At 36.7% G+C, this 20,633-nt stretch overlaps 3 protein-coding genes across 3 annotated transcripts in view; all 3 read right to left on the bottom strand.

Moving 5' to 3' along the window:
* The window catches only part of si:dkey-191m6.4 (rho GTPase-activating protein 22), a 35,102-nt gene extending 31,786 nt beyond the window's left edge, over window positions 1-3,316 (bottom strand). Inside the window, exon 1 of the mRNA XM_046854555.1 lies at window positions 2,471-3,316. Within this exon, the coding sequence (XP_046710511.1) occupies window positions 2,471-2,513 (43 nt within the window). The 5' untranslated portion in view covers window positions 2,514-3,316. The remainder of the gene's footprint in view (window positions 1-2,470) is intronic.
* A 2,338-nt stretch (window positions 3,317-5,654) lies between these two features.
* Window positions 5,655-11,595, bottom strand: lrrc18b (leucine rich repeat containing 18b). The gene is made up of 2 exons (XM_046853343.1): window positions 11,429-11,595; window positions 5,655-8,837 (listed from the first exon to the last, which is right to left on the bottom strand). The coding sequence occupies exon 2, from the start codon at window positions 8,831-8,833 to the stop codon at window positions 8,072-8,074; it is 762 nt and encodes a 253-aa protein (XP_046709299.1). The 5' UTR covers window positions 8,834-8,837; window positions 11,429-11,595; the 3' UTR covers window positions 5,655-8,071.
* Window positions 11,596-17,440: 5,845 nt separating this feature from the next.
* The window catches only part of vstm4b (V-set and transmembrane domain containing 4b), a 25,873-nt gene continuing 22,680 nt past the window's right edge, over window positions 17,441-20,633 (bottom strand). The window contains exons 5-8 of the mRNA XM_046853827.1: window positions 19,985-20,018; window positions 19,634-19,755; window positions 19,409-19,473; window positions 17,441-18,082 (exon numbers count right to left, since the gene is read on the bottom strand). Coding sequence (XP_046709783.1) covers window positions 17,957-18,082; window positions 19,409-19,473; window positions 19,634-19,755; window positions 19,985-20,018 — 347 coding nt within the window. The 3' untranslated portion in view covers window positions 17,441-17,956. The remainder of the gene's footprint in view (window positions 18,083-19,408; window positions 19,474-19,633; window positions 19,756-19,984; window positions 20,019-20,633) is intronic.

Raw genomic sequence — 20,633 nt, 5'->3', positions numbered from 1 at the left:
GTAATGACTAATAACTGCTTTTGTTATTGACTAGTTATGGACATGTGTGCTATTACAAACTAATTCTATTTATTTAAGGTTTATTCTCTTATTTTTGTCTTATAGCCCTTTACACATATCCTTGTCATAACAATGACCTTATTAACTAGGAATAAACGTTACTAGTAGCTTCTCTGGGTCACAATACACACTGTATAATTTCCCAGTTCACTGTGTAAATGCGTAGCTTACAAGCATGAAATAAATATAACACGTGTTATTTAATTTCTTGTATTTTTCCTGATGCTAGTCATCTTGTGAGAAAATAGTTCCAAATGCTTCATGGTGTTTCACCCATTTGAGGGATAAAACCTTGGAACTAAAGCAGCCGATGTGTCACATTAGTTTATGGCTTGATGTGCAGGTTTTGCTTATTTTTTTCCCTCTATTTCTAAAGCAGATGTGAGAATTATATTTTACAACGGTTGAACATCACAGATCGACGTATTTATATATTTTGTTTAACACAATTCTATCCTCTGTGTTCTGACTTGGCTGTAAAATCGTGGCACTGCTGTTTCCACAGAGGTAACTGCAGCCTTTTGAATGTAAATCCAGGTTGGAAGTCACTGTTTCATTTTGGAGACTTCTTGGTGTGATGATTCATACCTTCCCCATCTTTCATGGGGTGTGTTTTTTAGGTTGCGGTTTGTAAAATGGCTCTTTGAGCTTGCAGCAGCACAATCAGAATTACACGTACAAAAACTCTTAGTTTTCTCTTTGTCACTGTAGGCACAATCAGGTAATTTGATAAAAAATATATAATCAAAGATGCATTTGCAATAATAAATACTGTTGTTAGAAAGGTTCACTGGTTTCTTCCGGAAAGTTCTACTGCTTATTCTGCATGTTGATTGTTACACCTAAACCTGTAGTGAAATTGTAACTTGCTGGTGCTAATCCTAAATTGAAATAACCAGCAAAAGCACAGTAGGAGTCTTGCACTACCAGTAATATCCATCATGCATTGTTAATATTTGATTAAATGATGAACCAGAGCACCATATTTCAAATACCTGTTGCACTTATGTAGCTGTTACATGTGAAATCCAGGGTGATCCATAATCCAAAAACATACAGATCACCTCCACAGGCTGCAGTACATTGACCAGAGAGTGTGCTGGTGATTGTTAATGAGCATAGAGCCGTGTTTTGTGTGTTTTAATGTGTTGGTGGAGATATTATCGCAAAGATATATATATATATATATATATATATATATATATATATATATATATATATATATATATATATATATATAAATATCTTTATATCGATAGATAGATAGATAGATAGATAGATAGATAGATAGATAGATAGATAGATAGATAGATAGATAGATAGATAGATAGATACACATTGTTTATTGTAATAAAAATAAATGTGTCATTATGGAATGTTTATTGAACATTCCATAAGCATAAGGTCAATGCAAGATACCCATAAGGATGGAAAGGTGTGAGTGGGACATTATGTTTCAAAGATTTGCTCTCTAAATGTGAAGCAGCTCATATATATATATATATATATATATATATATATATATATATATATATATATATATATATATATATATATATATATATAAATGCATAATGTCAAGGCAAGGAAATGTGTGTGTGTGTGTGTGTGTGTGTGTGTGTGTGTGTGTGTGTACTGTATGTGTGAGCAATTTTGAATGTTTTTGGTGGGGACGTTATGCTGCAAACATTTTCCTGCTATATCTTTTATAATAGTAATAATAATAATTGTATCATTAATTGTATCATTATGGAATGTTTATTGATTTGATTATGCGTAATGTCAATATAAGATCCCCATAGGGATGAAAACCCAAATATATATATATATATGTGTGTGTGTGTGTGTGTGTGTGTGTGTGTGTGTGTGTGTGTGTGTAAAGGAGGGATGTGCCCAGCTGCTGAGAGGTGTAACCCCAGTGATGTATTCATGGTCAGCCACCACACAATGAAAGTAAGGTGAGCAGATTTTAAATTAAGTCTCGTTTATTTGTTCTTTAATATCTGCAAGCTATATATATATATATATATAGTATCATGATAGGTTAATGCTTCATCCATGGCTTCTCCACATCCCCTTATCTTCTCCTAGAACATCGTAATCAGCACGAAATAAGCATTCAACATGATATAAAAATGCCTATTATACGGCAGGACAGCATGGACATATCACACAGGTCCGGTGTCAAATAACAGAAATGGCATAAGCACAGATTCATCAAAGCAACATGAGCCGAGGAGGAACAGATCACTGCTTAATCATCAGCGGTGCAGCACCAACCTGATTAAATGATGCAGGCTGAACTGGAGATGCAGAAAGCTCAGAATGAATAGTGTGTGTGTGTGTGTGTGTGTGTGTGTGTGTGTGTGTGTGTGTGTGTGTGTGTGTGTGTGTGAGATGAGAACCATACCTCTCCTGGTCTGCTTGATCTTCGGACTCAGCATAGCCGTCATCACTGCAGCCTTCAGTCCCTGCTCAGCATATTATTCCTCCAGCTTTCCCTCTTTCTGTCTATCTATCTCTCTCTCTCTCTCTCCTTCCCTATCCTCCTGTTCCTGCTCTGCTGCAGCTCTCTCTCCTCCTTCAGCTGCGCTTGCGTCTTCTCTCCCAACACGTCGTTCTCCTGCTGACCTCATAGTAAGGCGGGGGAGGGAACCTTCACACACACGCTCTCACACATGCACACACACTTTACACACACCCTCATAAGCACTCCACACCCACCCTTTGGTGCATTATGCATCCAGCCTCTCTTTACTGACCACTCAGTGTGTGTGTGTGTGTGTGTGTGTGTGTGTGTGTGTGTACGCATGGTATTACGACAATAGGCTTGCCGTTTAATTGGCCACAGGCATGTGAGCTCAGCTTGGTTTGCTCTCCAGGGATCTCCTCTTTCTCTTCTCTATTTTTCTCTTCTGCTCAAGCCCTCTTTCTTTTTTTTCTCTCTCTCTGTCTCTTTATCAATAAATCTTAAGCTTATCTTCTCACCTTTCTCACCTCCTCCTTTTTAAAATTCTCCCTCACTAAATCCATTCAGACACAGTTTGATGACCAGGGCAGATGTTTGATTTTCTTCTTACCTTCTCCAGCCTCTTTTTTATCGTTTGATAATTTCCAAGGATATCAGAAGACCACCTCGAGGATGGTGCACTGCTGGTGCAATCGAATCAGGCGTATGGAGAACAGCTGCTCCTCTTATAGGCCGGGTGGTGGGGGAGGAGATCACTGCAATGAGAGAGAAATTACGGCTCGTTCGGCGCTCGCACCCTCGTCAGCTGGCATCCTTCCCTGCCAATGATCCAAAATTTGAGAGCGAAGACATTTCAGAGGAATCAGATGCACCAGATATGAGTGCAATATGCTGCATTGTGTGACAATAATATAATTTATATATTAATATAATATAATATTACACCCGAAGACGTCATATTCCATTAGCAAATTATTTATTATGTTACATTGCAGTTGAGATAGTCTACATAGGTACTGGTAGTTGCCATGGCAACCTGGAATAATTCGATGTGGCTGCTGAATGCTACGTTAGCCAGTATCAAGTGATTATCTCTCCATGTGCTTTCTACAGGTGTACACCCAGCCGGTTATTATGTAAGGAATGAAACGCTAAAAGGTGAGCTGTTTTTAGGAAAATACAGAAAATGCACATTTCTCTTGACTTCACCAGTTATTAAGAAACTGGAGAAAAAAAAATTAATCTGTCCTCAATACTTTCCCATGATAACAAATGTGGTGCAAAGCACTGATGCTGGAGACTCCTTTTGGGGAGCTCTGTACAGAAAACATCACCATGTGTTTAATTACATTTTATTCTACTGTTCACATTAGACTTAGATTGGATCCTGTGCTGGCAACAGATAACATATTATAACGAGCAGGGATCTCATAATATCTGACCAATCACATTTAAAAAGTCATTAGTTTTATATAAGAATTAGACTGTTAAGGTTTTAGAGACTGGTTGGGTCTTTAGACAAAAAGTCAGTGCTCTCTTTTATTAAATTGTAATCAGTCTTGTCTTGGTTTTGGATTATGAGACAAATAAAATATTTTTTTCAACACCACCCATAACCCATTTCCATGATCTATTCATTTGCCTTTCTTTTGTCTATTACGGACCGCAAATTTACAGCTGTATTTGGTTTAGGAAAACTTTAAAGAATGCTTTTTACCCACCTGCTGTGTACTTATGTGCTTAGATCAGAGAAAACATGCTTTGTTTAGCAATTTGAAATGTACTGTATTTCCTGAACTTCCTTTCACATATACAAACACATACATACATATATATATATATATATATATATAACTCACCATACGGCCATTATTGTCAAAATAACTGCCAACAAAAGTGAGTAGACCTGTGTCACTATTTTAATGACATTACAAAGCTGCATGTTGATTTCTCACCTTCTGCTTGAGGAGCACAAGAGATGCTCAATAGAGTTTAGGTCTGGAGACATACTTAGCCACTCTATCACCTTTAGCTTCCTCAGCAAAGTAGATGTCATCTTGGCGATGTGTTTTGGGTCATTATTATGTTGAAAAATCTTTTGTTTGTGGGCTTTCTTTTAAGCCAGCTTCAGAAGACGCTTCCTTTTGGGACGACGGCCTGCAAACAGACTTGTTGCAGTGTGAGGCATATGGTCTGAGCACTGACAAGTGAACCTTCCGCTTCTGCAAACTCTAAAGCAATGCTGCAGCACCCAGCATGTTGCATTACCAGTTTTGCATTAAAGCTTCTATCACTGAACACTACACCTCCAACAATGATGGAACTGTAATGAATGGACATTTGGTGCCACGCAGATGAGGATGAGTTTCATTTTGAGTCTGGTTCCTCTCAAGATATCTTCCTCATGCCAACTTGGGGAGTTTTTCCTTACCACTGTCACCACTGGCTCAATTATTAGGAATAAATGTACAATTATAAGGAACAAAATTATAGGCACTAAAGATATAATAAAATAAATTCCAACTTCATAACCTTTATCTCTGTAAAGCTATGTATATGAGTTGAGATTCAGTGAAAGATTTTTCTAATTCTCAAGATATTTGTAATTGTTGTTTGTGAACAAATCGAATAAACTGGATCAACAAACGAGGATCTGTTGATTTCATCTCAACTGATGTATACATGTATTTTGTACAGTTCTCTATTCTTTTCAAAATAAAAGTATGTGAAAGAAAGAGTGTGTTTGAAAAGCATGTCGAATGTAGCTTTAAACCCGTAGTCAAAGCGGGGGACATCAATAAGTTACAATTATGCTAATTAGCGTTACACACTGCTGTCATTTTGCGGTTGGTCGTGCTGTGCCAATGCTCAGAGGGACAATAAAAGAGACTGATACTTCCATTAGAACGCAATTCTTTTAAGACAATTAATTTTGTAGGTGTTTGTTAACAGTCTGATTTATTTATAGATTAATAATACAAATGATTATTTATAATTTAATTTATGATAATTTATTATAACCTTAATTATTTCAGTCCAATAGACTTGTTCGATTTGACATCATTTATTTATAATTCATAAACACAAAACCTCATTAGTGATTCTCATTTATACAATTCCCAAAAAAAGAAATCTGAAGCATCCAACTCATAATATAATAAAAGTGAAATAAATATAATAAATATATATTTATTTATTTATTATAATAAATATAATAAAATGGAAACAAATACTCTTTATTAACCTTACAATACAATAATGTAGATTTCAAAAATTCTGCAATTATTACAATGTTAATGACAATATGATACAACTATATGATATATACACACACACACAATGACAAACCCACTCATCTCTCTATTTATATGAACTTTTGCTTTTTAATGCAATTATCAAATCAATGATCAATAGTAGCACAGTGCAAAACAAAACGCAGATACAGAAAAAGATCTTCAGATAATTTCTTCATCAAGCATCAGAATGAGGAACACATGAGCTCAGTGCCTGTGGCAGTGGCATGGATGGCATGGATGTTGGTGCCAGACAAGCAGATGGGTTTGTTTTTACTGCTTTTCATGCACAGTGGTCTCCAATTCTCAAATTCTGAGCTGATGAAAAGAAAGCAAAGAAAGACAACCAAACAGGAAGTCAATGGCGAACTCTCTTAGCCACCCTTTAGAGCCACAGTGAGTAAAAATAGTGGTGATAGGTTAGTGGTTATGGCACTGGACTCTAGATCAGAAGGTCAAATCACCATCACCATTAAGCTGCCACTGTTGGGTCGTTGAAGAAGTCCCTTAACCCTCAACTGCTTAGTTGTAAGAGTCTCCTTCAAATGTATAAATGTAAAAAATAAGGCATCCCAGAATGCACTACACACCAAACCTTCATGTGGATGAGCATCAACAGCAGATGATCCACTTCTGTCTGCTAAGAACAAGAAGCTAAGGCTAAAGTAGCCATCCTTTTATATATAGATTTATTTATACTGGACAGATTTTTATATAAATGCTATTTGACACTGTTTCTGCGTGATTTTATGCATCACAATGGGAAACATAATTGGCCAATCAGATGAGTGCATATGAAACTGTTTAATATAGCAAAGGTGGACTAATGACAAGAACAATTGCAGATTTTTCTATGCAAGTCAGTATCTAATCGCTGTCATATTTTTGCATATTAAACAAAGACATTAAGGCATATATGTAAAATATGTAAATTTGGAGATAAATAATTGCACTGGCACCGATTTGCGCTTCATTGAGATCCTTGAGAGGGAAAAGAATTGAGAGCTAAGCGCAGATAAATGCCACTTCACTCATTAGTGAATGAATGCAGGATTGCTGCCTGGCATTTCTAGCATGCCAGCTTATGTGTGGCATTATGCAAGAGCCTTTTGTACCTGCTGTGCAAAGAGGGAGAGAGAAGTGAAAGCACTACCTCCCCCCTCATACACACACACGCACACACAAACGCACATTCACTCACACACACACACACACACACACACACACACACACACACACACACACACATTTTGCACAGTGTAGCTTTCACGTGGCCTAGTAAAGTGACTAAAGGCATTTGTTGTTCTTCGTTTTCGTTTTAAAATCTCTTATCTCACAATCAGAGTTTGCAGCCCAATGTTCCTCCCCTGCAACTGATTATTTCCTATAACTGCACCTCATATAATGTTTTATCCTTTAACTGGAGGCATTTTTTAACACAAGCTATATATATATTAATGTGATCATTACTAAGTGTGTGTGTCTGTGTGTGTATGCTGTATAAGCCAAAAATGACGAGTGATCTAAAAAAATAGTGTTGAAATGTTTCACAGTGTTAGATAAGTACTTTGGGATTTGCCATTTAAAGATGGATGACTGTCAGGCCTGTAATCACAGCACTACGTCTCCCATCAGCCAGTCACATGCCACATGATCACCTTACACCCTGTTACATGCATATACGTTTACATTACATATATGCCATTTGGCAGACATCCTTATCCAGAGCGACTTACAACTGAGCAGTTGAAGGCTAAGGGCCCTGCTTATGTGCCCAGTGGTGGTACTGGGATTTGAACTTGTGACCAATCCAGAGTCCAATGACTTAACCACTGAGCTTCCACTTCCCCTATTCCCCATCTAACCTTGCATCCTCGATGTTTTTGTGTTTAATTATATTAGGAGTAGCTTAGCTGTTGTATAGTCACGTTTACTTTTTCAGAACATGAACTTTTAAGTTCCTGTTTTAATTTTGAGAGCAACAGTCGCTCTTAAAGATAAAGTTAGCAAGAAAATAAATTTCCCTAAGCCACAGAACACTACGTATTTTCTACAGGATATTTTTCCCCTAACTAAAAATGACTGTATCTGTCAAATGGAGACTCCATTTAAATAAGTCAAATGACAATCTCATGAAATCCCCTCCTGACCAATCAGTGCTGTAATTTATTCCGGTAACATATTTCGTATGCGCTTCTGTTTTTCATATAAATTTGAGCACATTTTTGTTCTATTTCTGATATTGCCTTTATCTACAAACTGCTTCATCACCCTGCTTTGTGGAATTAGTTGTAATTAACCGAGCAATGATGGTTTTCCTCTGTACTGAGTTTCCACTAAGCCTTTGGTCCAGCATGTCTCTTTCTTCTTTACACTTCCTAAGGCATTCACTACAAAGGCAATCCTTCCTGACCAGGTAGAGGCACTCCACCCTTCGAATGGGATCCAGTTTTGGTGGATTTTCTACAGGTAGTGGGTTGCACTTCACATTAAGCCTGTTAAGGTTGGGCAAATTCTGGAGCCACACAGGGATTTGAGTCAAAAGGTTGTTAAAAAGCCCCAGCTCGCATAGCTCTTTCAGTCCTGCAATGAAAAGCGGAACCGTCCCTATGCGATTCATGCCCAGGTTGAGCTTCTGCAGGTTTCTAAGCAGGGCCATTGTATGTGGGATCCCGTAGCTGGTTAGCCTGTTGTTGCACAGGTTGAGGTTCTGAAGCTTCTGCAGATGACCAATGGTCTCTGGAAGCTGCTCCAGATGGTTGCTGTGCAAGTCCAGCAGACGGAGGTTGACAAATCTGTTGATCGTGTCCGGAATCTTCTTCAGCATGTTGCGGCTCAGGTCCAGTTCATCCACATCGCAGAGTTTCAGGATGCACTTAGGGAATGTGGTGATCTCCATGTTGCTGAGGTCTAAGCGCCGCTTGCCATCAGTCGTCAGCTTCACTGCATTCTTGGCCATCTTAGGCGTGATTTTTCGGCCCTTGGGCTCCTTTGATTTCTTTTTCACCATTTGTCTTAGGAAATAGAAATAATTGCAGTCATGAGACAAATATGTTTTTTTCAATGGTTTTGTTCTGGTGAATGTGAAGGCCAAAGTGTATGATTTTGATCATTTAGGTTGTCATGAAAAATAACCTTCATGATGAAGTAATGCTGTGTTAAGGTTTCATTTCTCTCCATCATGCCTATGTGCAATATGTTGTTGTCGTCCATTAAAGATTACTACAAATATAATTACTTAGTATTGTTTTATTTTCCATTTACATCTCAATGCATTGGCATAACATCAGTGCACGAGGGAACAGCAAACAGGTTATATTTTTTCTCTCTTCTATATATTTAGTCAAAATAAAAGTCCCGTCAATTCACACATGCGCACAATGAACTCTTGCACATTTTTTTTTTTTTTTTTTTTTTGGTATACAACAGTCAGTATCATAATCTAACATAATAGAAAAAATCATAATATTATTAAGCAACATAATATAACATAACTGATGAGAACATAACCCAACATGCTGAAACAGACCACTGTGAATCTGGGAGTTTTGTTTTTGTGTCTCTGGCTTGCTTGTTAAGAAATAAAATACACACAATCCTATCTTAAAATTCTTAGAGAAAGCGTACAACAGGATGATGAGTTGTGGTATTGTATGAGGAAGTCAGGTGTGTCAGAGAAGTATGTGAGGGTGGTGCACGACATGTATTAGGACAGTGTGACAGCAGTAAAGTGTGCAGTAGGAATGACAGACTGGTTCAATGTGAAGGTTGGACTGCATCAAGGATCCGATCTGAGCCCTTTCCTGTTTGCAGTGGTGATGGACAGGTTGACGGAATAGGTCAGACAGGAGTCTCCCTGGACTGATGATGTTTGTGAATGATAATGTTATTTGTGGTGAGAGTAGGGAGCAGGTTGAGAAGAGCCTGGAGGGGTGGAGGTACGCACTGGAGAGAAGGGGTTTGAAAGTCAGTAGGAGTAAGACAGAGTACGTGTGTGAATGAGAGGAGGGCAGTGGAGTGGTGCGGTTGCAGGGAGAAGAGGTGGAGATGGTGGAGGAGTTTAGGAACCTAGGGTCAACAGTGCAAAGTTAATGGAGAGTGTGTTAAAGAAGTGAAGAAAAAGTGCAGGCAGGGTGGAGTGGGTGGAGAAGAGTGATAGCAGGAGTGATTTGTGATAGAAGAGTATCTGCAAGAGTGTAAGGGTAAGTTTATAGGACTGTGGTGAGACCTGAGATGTTGTATGGTTTAGAGACAGTCACATTGAGTAAAAGACAGGAGGTGGAGCTGGAGGTAGCAGAGCTGAAGATTTTGAGATTTTCATTGGGAGTGACGATGATGGACAGGATTAGAAATTAGTTTATTAGAGGGACAGCACATGTAGGATGTTTTGGAGACAAGGCGAGAGAGGTGCGATTGAGATGGTTTGGACATGTGCAGAGGAGGGACATGGGGTATATCAGTAGAAGAATGTTGAGAATGGAGCCACCAGGAAGGAGGAAACGAGGAAGGCCAAGGAGGAGGTTTTTGGATGTGGTGAGGGAAGACATGCAGGTAGTTGGTTTAAAAGAGGCTGATGTAGAGGACAGGGGGGTATGGAGACGAATGATCTGCTAAGGCAACCCCTAATGGGAGAAGCCAAAAGTAGAAAAAGAAGAAGTACTACATCTCTAATAGTACTTCCTGAAGTTTATGTACATCATAGTAATTTTTAGCAACTGCAGTGTTTTTTCCTCTTTAAAAAAAATTCTCCATGATATTATTTTAAATAGCTTATGTTCAGTGATGTAAAGTATTCTAGTAAATGGATTTTGTTACTATGCTTTAGGCTACTTTCTGCTTTTACTGCATATCAAAGCAGAGGTGCATCAAATCACAGTCAGCTCTGGATATTTGGTTTTAAAGTATCTTTTATTATTTATTTATCCATTGAATAGTAATGGTTCTTCTACTTTGTAACATGGTACTGTCATCTGATTGAATAATTAAAGAGCCCATTTTTTAAAGATTGCTTTAATGCGTTGTCTTTTCTTTTGATGAACTTGTTTGATCTTAGTTCCATTCCTGCATGTTGAAGAGGCTGTTGTGTTGTTGGTTAATGCAGAGTCTCACAAATCAACCTGTTTTTTGCTTTTCACTAAAGTTTCGAGGACTAGTGCATCTTTAAGCCTACAATTAATATGAGTAAAATACTCATGTATTGTTCAAACCAAATACTCAAAGACTTTTACTTGAGTCATAGTGAAATTAACTTTTAACTTGTGGTGGAGGACGTTTTGCAGAGCTGTTACTATAGAAACAGTAATGTATTAAAGAAAACCGTAACAAATTACTGTCAGAAATGTTTTTGAAGGTGATGAATTAATGGATTCTGGCCAATCTGAGAATTCAACAGCATTCTGGGAAGGAAACGACATTTTAATTCCACAATTATGAAGTTTAGTTTATTGTGAACCATAAGCACAGGGACTTAAAAACCTGGGACAGATAGAAAAACAGGTCACAAAGTATAATTTTTTCATAAGAGAGCACTTTAGTGTCAGGCCTTAACATAACTCGAAATAAAGCAAACATCCATGTCAATTAATTTCACATTTTGCATTCTTACCTGCGTTTCAGGTCTTTATCCAGATGCAGCTCTACCACCTGCCCGTCTCGAGCTCCGAGAAGCTCCTATGTCTTCTTTAAAGCTGTTCCTGTATTCTCTGAGACTTCCTTCTTATGAATTATTCACAATGTAGTCTCAGTAGCTTGTAAATAAAAACTCTTCATGCTTCTCCCTGTTCCAGGACATTTGGAACAGTTGCTCTGGCGTTAGTGAAGCTGGCTGTGTTTTCTTTCGTAACCAGGCAACTGAAAGCGGGTGGTTTTATTGTTCTCAGGCTTGTTGGAGGAGATTTCAGGGCCTGAAACTATGCTTTTGTGTTTTTTTGGCATTTTGAAACCTGACTTGAAAGATCAGGCATACAGAAAAATATAAGAAAAATATCTTAGGGTTGTTTTAATGCATCTCTAAGATAAAAGATCATTTTGCTTTGTGATGTTGTTCATGGCTATTGTTTGAATCACAATATTCTATAGTATGTAGAAAACAAATTGTATAATTATTATGTATACATTCTGTAGACTACATACTACTAATAATACTACTACCTATAATAATTTTGATTATTAATTATTATTATCATTGTGATTCAATAAAAATTTTAACAAAAAAACAAAGATTATAATAAAATATAATTATATTATTTTAATTATTATTATTAACAATATTATTGTTAATAATAATAATAATAATAATAATAATAATAATAATTATAATAATAATAATAATTATTATTATTATTATTATTATTATTATATTATTATTAATAATAATAATATTATTAAGACCAAAACTATTAATTGGAGAGGAGAACACCTGGACAAATCCACAGTCACTCATTTAAGAGAATGATTATAAATCAAATTATGACTATAAAAATTGTAAGTTTTAGGGATGAGTCAATATAATGCTCATTTACTCATACTCATAGAAGATGCCCTGATGCTGACAACTGGCACAGCTACTGAAATATAACACAAGCGGTGAAATCGGTTTAAATGAGCCGCAATCCAGACGGAATTGCATTGTGTTGAAGTATAGAACAGTAGCCATGTTGGTTCAGGATTCCTTTCACTTTCCAAAATAAGTCTCCAAACTTCCCCTATTTTCGGATTGTATGAGTAAAATATATAAAAACAAAGTAAACAAACTAAAATACTAAGAATAAGATTATATACACATATTGGCGACAGGACACCTGGTCATAAGTACGGTATGAGCTTTTTGAGCATCACATTCCACATTAAGTCCAAATTTGCTGTTATAATTCCCTCCACTCTTCTGGGAGTTTTATTTGTGTTAGTAAAGTCAGGTACTGATGTAGGTGAGGTGAGGAGGCCTGGGATGCAGTCAGTGTTTCCGGTCATACCAGAGGTGTTTAATAGGGTTGAGATCAGAGCTCTATAGCAGGCCACTTTAGACCTTCTAAACCATGCAAACCATGTAAACCATATCTTCATGGAGCTCACTTTGTGCACAGGGGCATTGCCATGCTGGAACAGATTTAGGTTTCAAGTGAACGCAAAAATTCATTCTTCCGCATCCAAAGACGTCCTTTACAATAATGTGCCTCCAGCTTTGTGGTAACAGTTTGAAGAAGAACCACGTATGGCAGGAAAGGTCTGGTGTACAAATACTTTTGTCTATATAGTGTATATATAGAGTATGCATTACTGTTTGTTACAGTGTGTATGTGTGTGTACATTGTAGTTGCTTGTATCTGTAAGCTGATCTGGATCTCTTGGGAGTATGTTTCACCCTCAGTCCTGCTCTCAGGATTGTGTGTCTGTGGATCTGAATAATCTGGTTTCTTCTTTCTGCCGCTGAGGAATCCAATACACCGTCTCCTTATTTTTCCCTCGTGTTCTGTCTCTGATCTCCGCTGGTTAAAAAACAACTCAGATGGAAAAAACTATGGAAACTGAAAAAAATGGGACACTGTTTTTGAGTCTGTGGAACAGAATCAAACCAATCGGACTGTTCACTTGTTCGTAATAAAAAACAAAGTATGCTGGAAATTTTTTGTATTTTCTGTATCATTCATTCACACACAAGACATTAAGTGATATTTTATGAGTTTTAACCTAAATGTAACTGAGCTAATAGCCATATTTTGCTATTTTTTTCCTCCTCAGCTGCTAATGTGGAAAATATGCACTGCTATATAATAACTCGATGTTAACAGCGTTTGTGCTCATGGCCTCATAGTGTTACTCCGGTGCCACCTACAATCACATGACTTCACTTAAGCTCTCAAGCTGTTAAATATTTCATGTCGGCCTTTATGTGCCTCCTACAATTTACACTCATGAGGCCATATCCTACTGCTCCCTTTTATTTTTTTATTTTTATTTTTTTTACGTTTTTAAATAATTGGGTTTGTGCAGAGATAAATGTGTCTTTGAGACATCTAGTGGAATTCTGGTAGAGTAGTGCCTGGTAGTTCAGTGCATTTAATCAGCAGAAGAATGTGGATTTTTACATGCATTGCCTTTGTACCACCTTCTTATTAAGCTGTGTGCAGGACAGAACCTTCATCCACCTGTGTGGCCTACTTTAGAGCTGTTTGGTGTCTGTAGCTACGTAAAATTAAAATGAATAAACTATGTAAGCATTTTTAAACACCCAAAACCTGCCTGATTTTTTATTACTTTAAAATGAGCCCATGATCATCTATCCATCACAATTTGGCCTTGTCAAACTCGCTCAAATCCTTATACTTGCCTATTTTTCCTGATTCTAAGAGGACAACATGTTCACTTGCTGCCTAATATCTTCCACCCACTAACAGGTGCCATGATGAAGAGATAATTAGTGTTATAATGTCAATGTTATGACTGATCAGTGTATAAGTTTAATGCCTGTAAGTTTGTTTCTTGAGAAATTGTCAGTAATGAACCTTGAGAGGAAACAGACTCAAGAAGGGAACTGCCCTAGAAAGAAATTGCAAAAGTATAAATTGTTCATGAAAAAGCTTTACAACTGTTTTGAAACAATTTCGTAGACTTTTCCTAATGATGTCCTGCTTTTCTTGAAAATTCTGTCTTGTAAACATCCTTGTAAGTGTATCTGTAACCAAATTTCTTCTCCTGTGTTAGTCATTGTGGAATGAAAAAACAGCGATTAAAACCACACCAATATATTTGAGTGCAGTTTGCTACAGATGTTGGTTTGCGAGCTCTTACTAGTGCAATCTCTGGCCATCCAAACAAAAGATGTAAAAATTCCAACATGATTGGACCCCCGCTAGTCATCAGAGTAACCAAATCACAGTTTGACTGGTTAAACCGCTTCAAGCTACATTTACTGTATTTGAACCTAACAAGAACCAGCGCTTATTATTTCTGGCCTCCTAAACACTGCACACCTGATAGAAAAGCTATGAAAAGAAGAAAATAGACTTTTTGAAATAATTTAATATGTTTTCGTTTTCAACCACTGGTAAAAAAAATCTTTCTTTGAATTAGTAAAAAAATTAAATGTATTTTAATTGTGAAAAAAAATCTAACATTCAAACAAACAAATCATTGTCAGTTGTCTTTTGTTTAGATTTTTACTTTATTAAAATACATTAAAAAATCACTGAACAATACATAAAACCTTACATACAGGACACATGGTGTATAAGCTATACATTAATCAAGTTTACCTGGTTGCCATGTTGAGAGAAATTGTGCAAACCTTATTCTTTCAGAAATCTTTTCGCACTGTGCTTATGTAAGTGACTGGCTAAGAAAAGCGAAATCGATGTTCTGTGCTGCGGATGGCCTTGTTGTGCTGCATTCACAGCTGGTAGTTATTAGTGGTGCACAAAGTGGTCTCCCATTACGCCCGGGATGATTTGGAGACGTTTTTATTTTCACAGTTAAAGAACTTTTCCAGCCGAGGACCTCTAATAACATCTTCTTCTCTACAAAGGAAGGGGTTAATCACATCCCATAATATTGTGCAATATGAATGTTTCCATGCTTTGTTTGGAACGTTAAGCTTTTCCACATTTGAGTCCAGCAGACAAATAGAAGTATATTTACTGAAACAAAACAAAGAGACAGGATGCAGACGAGTTCCAGTTAAGCTGCTTGGGAATATCTCATGTCCACTTTCCATATTTAAAGGTTTCAAATGTAATTTACTGTCTATTATAAATGAATATAATGATAATAAATGTTTATGCTTTTTTTGTATATGTTTTATTCAATTACACTGTACAACAAATTCATGTCTACTCACCTTTATCACAATCATGGAATTGAATTACAGTACAATGCTATTTTCAGAAAGAAATGGTATTGAAACCATGTTCTTGGGGTGAAACTTTGCAACAAACTAGGTAAAATCAAAGTCAAACATGGAGGAGGAAGCTTAATAGCTTGGGGTGTTTTAGAGCAGGAAAGGTTGGACACTGTTTCTGGAAAATAAATGGAATCCTGAACCGACATAGCCATTTCATACTTCAACACCATGCAATTTCATCTGAACTGCAGCTCATTAGAAACAACTTCACCGAACAAGAAGATGATGAGCCGAAGCACACTTTAAAGCTCTATAAGTGTTATTTGGAGAGCCATCTAAAGTGTTATCTATCATGGAACTGCCTGCCCAGTCACCGCACCTAAATCCTATTGTACTGCTCTGGGATGAAGTGGATCACGTAATAAATCTCCAACTGGTGAAGAACATCCTTGGCGAGTTTTACAAGAGATATATCACAATCTCCTGCAGTGAAGAGATTGTACAATGTTCAATGTGCAGTCTGCTTTTGCTTTGATTGTAATTATTAATTGTAAAATATGGCTTCTGCCATATTTTAGGAACTGTGCCAGTTGTCAGGGCATCTTCTATAAGTATGAGTGAATATGAATTGCTCTGGGATGAACTGAAAGAAATCTCCAGCTAGTGGAGAACACACTTGGTGCGTTTTACATTTTTGTAAATTTGTTTCAATTTTCAGACTGTTACATTACCAAGTTTGTTGCATACAGTATAAAGAAAAGGAACATACATATGCTTTAAAAAAACCCATAAAAACTAGTTTTCCAAATTTTTCACTAAAAACATAACATAAAACAAAACAAAACAAAAAAACAAACGAACAAAAAAAAATTATATATACACAGTACAGACCAAAAGTTTGGACACACCTTCTCATTCAAAGAGTTTTCTTTATTTTCATGACTATGAAAATTGTAGATTCACACTGAAGGCATCAAAACTATGAATTAACACATGTGGAATTATATACATAACAAAAAAGTGAACTGAAAAATGTCATATTCTAGGTTCTTCAAAGTAGCCACCTTTTGCTTTGATTACTGCTTTGCACACTCTTGGCATTCTCTTGATGAGCTTCAGGAGGTAGTCACCTGAAATGGTCTTCCAACAGTCTTGAAGGAGTTCCCCGAGAGATGCTTGGCACTTGTTGGCCCTTTTGCCTTCACTCTGCAGTCCAGCTCACCCCTAAACCATCTCGATTGGGTTCAGGTCCGGTGACTGTGGAGGCCAGGTCATCTGGCACAGCACCCCATCACTCTCCTTCTTGGTCAAATAGCCCTTGATGCCTTCAGTGTGACTCTACAATTTTCATAGTCATGAAAATAAAGAAAACTCTTTGAATGAGAAGGTGTGTCCAAACTTTTGGTCTGTACTGTATATGCCATCTCTTTTTTCCTTGCCACCGTCGCCACCGGCTTGCTCATTAGGGACAAATTTACACTTATAAAGAACATATTAATTTTTATCATCACATTATCTGTGTAAAGCTGCTTTAAGACTATATATTTATAATATATATATATATATATATATATATATATATATATATATATATATATATATATATATAAAGTTATTTATAATCTCTCTCTCTCTCTCTCTCTCTCTCTCTCTCTCTCTCTCTCTATATATATATATATATATATATATATATATATTTATAATACATATATATATATATATATAAAGTTATTTATAATCTCTCTCTCTTTATATATATATATATATATATATATAAAGGTTGAACATTTCAATGCTTTTTGCTCAGACAAATTAGCCTAGCATGGACTGAAAGAGATAAACATAACGTCGCACACGGTCATTAAAGCCAACATTTTGCTCATGTCTGGTTCTTTAGCTTCAACTAGCAATCAAAGTTTACCTCTGGATCACTAATTTGTGGCAGTTGATCTTGGCTTCCAGATTAAAGGGGAAATCTGATAATAGGAGTAGTTACATGCGAGTGGACGGCTTAAATTGGCTGTTTATACAGCTCAGAGCTGGTGTCAGACTAAACACAGTGGATTGTTCTTTACAACTGTGTGTGTCATTGGTTGGCCCAGGCGTCTGGGTTTGAGTTTTTCAATTATAAAAGTAATAAAAAAACACAATATGAACAAAGAACAACAATTGTATGATACACTCTATGATACAAATCTGGAAATGAATGATTACAGTTTTTTTTTTCACTTTTTACAAGTGGGTGTAATATAAAAAAACATTATAAATAATCAATAATAAAGCAAAATTGGTTTCCTCCTACACCATTTTGTCGTCAAAAAGGATTTGGGCGTACACAGTTCCTGTCTTTGACGTTTTGGCGTCTGGGAGAGGTTTAACCAGTTCGAGTTCAGCATACGTTAAACTCTCCTCCGCAATCTTTGGCTGGAAGAGAAGAAAAATCATGATGTCATCAATAAACCAGTCACTATGAAGCATCAATATTCCTTATGTTCATTATGTCCTCTTGCATCATTGACACTTTTCTCCCTGCTTATAGATACATTTAATAATTTTCCATGAGACAGGTTCATTTATGTTATCACATATTATAGCAGCTATAAATATAATCATAAATACCAGCAGCAGCTAGTTGCCATTGGCCAGCTAGCTAACACTACATAATAAAAAAATGACATACCCCTCCAGTGCTGATTAATGAGCTTTTATACGCATCCATGGACATCTCTTTACACTTTTAATGTAGTTACAAGATCCTCCTTCCTGAAAACGTCTGTAGTGTAAAACCTACAAGCTATGACCTGACTCTGGATACTTCTTCAGGACATTTTTAATTCTCCATACAGAACGTTTCACGCTTTAAAATGAGATGATTTGTATCTTGTCAGATGAACACGAAGCCCTGGTGATCATATCAAGGTGGTATTATAAGTTCCGAAACTAATGGTGCTAACTGATGCTATTCTTTCTTGTGATCCGTTACCATGTCAGCGATTTCATCACAGACTGCAAGAGCAAACGTGAAATTCTGTGTGAAACTGGGCAAATCTGCCACAGAGCCTTTTAACATGACATACGTTTGACATATGGCTGCGACGAGTTGTTTGAGGTGTTTTGAGTGGCACACGCACTTCAAGAGCTTAAGAACATCACTGAAAGACAACGAGAGATCAGGGAAACCTTTAACGAGCTCAACCCCCAAAAATGTCAAAACCGTTTGGCAACTTGAAGAACAATCCACATGATTTTACTTTCGCACCCACCCTACTCGCCTGCCGACTTCCCCCTCTTCCTAAAGATGAAGATTCAGCTCAAAAGTCACCAAGATTCAGCGCAAATCTTTGGAAAGAAGACTTCCAGGACGCATTCTAGAAGTGGCAGGAATGCTGAGAGCACTGTATTGCTGTGCAATGGGACTATTTTAAAGGTGATTGTGTTTAAACAAAGATAAATAAAGTACTTTCTTGTTTGAGCTAGTGTCGAAGGTATTTGATACCACCTTGTACACTCTGTGATGGAATTAGCCTTACAAAAGCACATCATGATTAGCATTGCTATGATTTCAGTATAATACAATAATACAGCCATGCTGTGATATAATATTCATTAATAACTTGGTTATTACGAAATTTTATATATATATATATATATATATATATATATATATATATATATATATATATATATATATATATATATGTGTGTGTGTGTGTGTGTGTGTAGAGATTTAGCAGTTGTTGGTGAACTTACCAAAATGATCTTTCTTGGTTGAGGTTTTAAAAGTTTGGGCTTTCTCAGTCTATCACCAATGGGTGCTGGGAAATAGAAGAATATTAAAATTATGAGTAAAGTAAAAAGGTAAGATCAGAAGTGATGAGACTCTAACTATCCCTAGTTTGGGCATCTCTGGTAAGATCTTCTGTCATTAATTTAAAGGGATGGAGAAAAAGAAAGTGAGAGAAGTGCCAGTTCTACCTTTAGCTGGGATCTCTGGCGGCTCCTCAAGCTGATCTAATTTTTTCTTCGTCTTGTAATTCTTTTGTTTCTTGGGAAGCACTGGAGACAGGCTCACTACACTTGTGACTGTTTCTCCAGAACTGAACAGAGACGAGAATAGAACAGATCCACTTGATTGGCACATGTTCAGTACAGCAAAATAAAATTCTTTTAAGGGCCTTGCTCAAGGGCCCCAACAGTGGTAGCTTAAACCCCCAACCTTCAATCAGCAACCCAGAACCTTAACCAGTGAGCTACTGTACCACTTTCCCGTTTATTTGATTTAAAAACCATGGCTAGTGATTTTTTTTACGAAAATAACAGACTCACCTGTTTTGAGGACTTTTCACCAAATGATAATTTTCTGAAAAACAGAAAACAAAAGGGAGTCAAAAGTTAAATTCAACACAAACACATCTGTGAGCAGCAAACTAACAATATGAAAATCTATTGCTTTATCATGCCATTTGCATTCTTATACTTATATTAAATGACAGTTGTTGTTGATCACAGCAAGAGTGGCTTGTAAACTTCTGCCACCTGCTTCCTGTCAAGTGAACTGCAATAAACAAGTCTTTTCTTCTTGTACCCTGACTGACCAATCACTCTCTCGTGAAATAAAGGATTGCAGGCCCAACTTAGGAAAGGAAACATTGATTTACATACATAAGGTAGTGGGAAGTGATAAAGCCAGTCTACCAGCTTACTTGTTTATATACAAATAAAAGTTCATATGAGATAACATGAAAATTCTACTTTGCAACGAAATTTACTAGCTGTTAGGGTCCACATTCACCAAGCAAGTGTTGTACATTTTGTTCTGATGTCTGCAAAGCAATTGTAACAACTGTGGTGTTAAAGGTCCATGATAAGCAGTATTACATGGCTACTTGACACCCCAAGTAGACAAGCTCTGAAAAAATATGTAAGGTACAGTAGACTTACTCTTTTGAACGACAGAGGATAAAACTGAGCTGAA

The sequence above is a fragment of the Silurus meridionalis genome, chromosome 7 (assembly GCF_014805685.1).
Source record: "Silurus meridionalis isolate SWU-2019-XX chromosome 7, ASM1480568v1, whole genome shotgun sequence".
NCBI classification, from domain to species: Eukaryota; Metazoa; Chordata; class Actinopteri; order Siluriformes; family Siluridae; genus Silurus; species Silurus meridionalis.
This window is presented reverse-complemented; position numbering and strand designations above follow the sequence as displayed.